The 2,820-nt window shown below is 36.5% G+C and overlaps 1 protein-coding gene across 1 annotated transcript; it reads left to right on the top strand.

Moving 5' to 3' along the window:
- Positions 1-579: 579 nt before the first annotated feature.
- On the top strand, positions 580-2,231 carry EMH_0061330 (uncharacterized protein; the record flags this gene model as incomplete). Its single annotated transcript, XM_013497918.1, has 5 exons — positions 580-656; positions 944-1,255; positions 1,759-1,794; positions 2,064-2,106; positions 2,211-2,231. The coding sequence occupies 5 exons, from the start codon at positions 580-582 to the stop codon at positions 2,229-2,231; spliced, it is 489 nt and encodes a 162-aa protein (XP_013353372.1).
- Positions 2,232-2,820: the final 589 nt, after the last annotated feature.

The following is a 2,820-nucleotide window of genomic DNA, read 5'->3' as shown; positions in this document are numbered from 1 at the left end:
TTATTTTATTTTATTTGTTGATTTTATTTATTTTGTTTTTTGTTATTGTTTTGTTTTTTTTGTTTTTTTTGTTTTTTTTGTTTTTTTTGTTTTTTTATTTATGTCTTTGAATCTATCGACGTAAACTCTTTTTCAGTATTTCTTTTATTTTTTTATTTTTTTATTTTTTTATTTATTTCATTTATTTTATTTTTTATTTATTTTGTTTATTTTATTTATTTTATTTATTTTGTTTATTTTATTTATTTATTTTATTTATTCTAATTTGTGTTTCTTTAACCCTAAACCCTAAACCACCTAAAACCATTGATGTCGCTGTCTCTATAAACTAAACCCTAAACCCTAAACCTCAAACCCTAAACCCTAAACCCTAAACCCTAATTTATGTTTCTTTCTTTTTTTGTATCAGAGTGCTTTTTTAAACAACCACTTAAAACAACTGATGCCGGTATCTCTATGAATTGCAGTAAACCCTAAACCCTAAACCCTAAACCCCAAACCCTAAACCCTAAACCCTAAACCCTAATTTGTGTTTTATTTTTTCAGAGTGCATCATTAAACAACCACCTAAAACAACTGATGCCGGGATTGAGTGCAAAGATGTTTAGAACCTACAACGCGAGCATAACCCTTCAGCAGGAGCTTGATAAACTCCAGTAAACCCTAAACCCTAAACCCTAAACCCTAAACCCTGATATGTAAAGCCCTGAAGCGGAATACTAAGGGGGATATCCTAAACCCTAAACCCTCAAGTTGTAATATTTAGAAATAGGGGGGAAAAAAAAGGGTTTAGTAGCGCTAAAAACTAGATTTTAAAATCTAGGGTTTAGGGTTTAGGGTTTAGGGTTTAGGGTTTAGGGTTTGTGGTTTAGGCCGACACTGGAGAAGTTNTAGGGTTTAGGGTTTAGGGTTTAGGGTTTAGGGTTTAGGGTTTGTGGTTTAGGCCGACACTGGAGAAGTTTAAAGAAGAATTAGAAAAAGAGAATATGAAAAAAGAGGGAAAAGCAAAAACAAAAAAAGCAAAGACAGAACCACAAGCTGCTGCTGCTGCTGCTGCAGCAGCAGCAGCAACAGCAGCAGCAGCAGCAACAGCAGCAGCAGCATCAGCAGCAGACGATGATGATGCTCCCCTTAAAGATAAAAAAATAAAAACAGAAATAAATAAAAATAAAGAAAAACAAAAAGAAGAAGAAATACTGAATGTAGATATCTCTGATGTAAATCAATTGGTGCAGTTCTATAACGATGCAAACAGGTAAACCCTAAACCCTAAACCCTAAACCCTAAACCCTAAAAAAAACGAAATAAACCTAAACCCTAAATCAGAAAAATATATAAACCCTAAACATAAAGGGTTTGTGGTTTATCATACGCATAATAACAACAGTTATTAATGAGGGTTTGTAAGGGTTTCATAGTATGGGGGTTTAGGGTTTAGGGTTTAGGGTTTAGGGTTAAGGTTTTTGTAGGGGTTTATAAGGGTTTATGGAGGTTTATATTTTTATGAGGTTTTTTAAGGGTTTATGTAAGATTTTATATTAGGGTCTTAAAGGGTTTATAGGGTTTTAGGGTTTGTGTTTCAGGGTTTAGGGTTTGTGTTTCATGGTCTAGGGTTTAGGGTTTAGGGTTCAGGGTTTAGGGTTTGTGTTTCAGGGTTTATGTTTCATGATTTAGGGTTTACGCTTTAGGGTTTAGGGTTTGTGCTCCATGGTCTAGGGCTTAGGGTTTAGGGTTTAGGGTTTAGGGTTTGTGAATCAGGGCAGTAGCAATCCTATGTAACCACCATGCCCTAGGGTTTAGGGTTTAGGGTTCAGGGTTTAGGGTTTATGGTTTAGGGTTTGTGTATCAGGTTCCATGGTCTGGGGTTTAGGGTTTAGGGTTTAGGGTTTGTGAATCAGGGCGGTAGCGATCCTATGTAACGCAGAGGGTTTACACTCTGCGTTTCATGCTCTAAACCCTAAACCCGAAGGGTTTACATTCTGCGTTTCATGTTCTAGGGTTTAGGGTTTAGGGTTTAGGGTTTAGGGTTTNTTAGGGTTTAGGGTTTAGGGTTTGTGTATCAGGGCAGTAGCGATCCTATGTAACCACCATGCTCTAGGGTCCAGGGTCTAGGGTTTAGGGTTTAGGGTTTGTGTATCAGGGTCTGTTTTCCATGGTCTAGGGTTTAGGGTTTAGGGTTTAGGGTTTAGGGTTTAGGGTTTGTGTATCAGGGCAGTAGCGATCCTATGTAACCACCATGCTCTAGGGTTTAGGGTTTAGGGTTTGTGTATCAGGGTCTGCATATCATAATCTAGGGTTTAGGGTTTAGGGTTTAGGGTTTAGGGTTTAGGGTTTGTGTATCAGGGCAGTAGCGATCCTATGTAACCACCAGCGTTCTATACCGAAGCAGCACGCGGCATCGATGGAGCGGTTAGGGTTTCAGTTGCGGTGTATAGAGGAAGATATAAGAGAACTAAAAGAATATAAAATATATATAAATAATATAAATAATATAAATAATATTAATAATAATAAAGATAAAAATAATAAAAATAATAAAAATAATAAAAATAATAAAAAATTCCAATTCGTTTCGGATCTTAAGGTGCGTAGACACCCCAAAACCCTAAACCCTCATAAACCCTAAACCCTAATAAACCCTAAACCCTTATCGACCAGTATTACTTTTTTACACTCGTTAATATTAATAAACCCTAAACCCTAATTAAACCCTCGCTTCACTTTCTCTGACCCTCTAAACAATCCTAAACCCTAAACCCTAGGAAACCCTAAACCCTTGCAGCCAGCATAAACCCTAAACCCCAAACCCTAAACCCTTGG

Source organism: Eimeria mitis, genomic scaffold (genome assembly GCF_000499745.2).
Source record: "Eimeria mitis Houghton genomic scaffold, Emh_scaff3010, whole genome shotgun sequence".
Classification (NCBI taxonomy): Eukaryota; Apicomplexa; class Conoidasida; order Eucoccidiorida; family Eimeriidae; genus Eimeria; species Eimeria mitis.
Note: the sequence above shows the minus strand (reverse complement) of the source record. Positions and strands in the feature narration are given on the sequence as shown.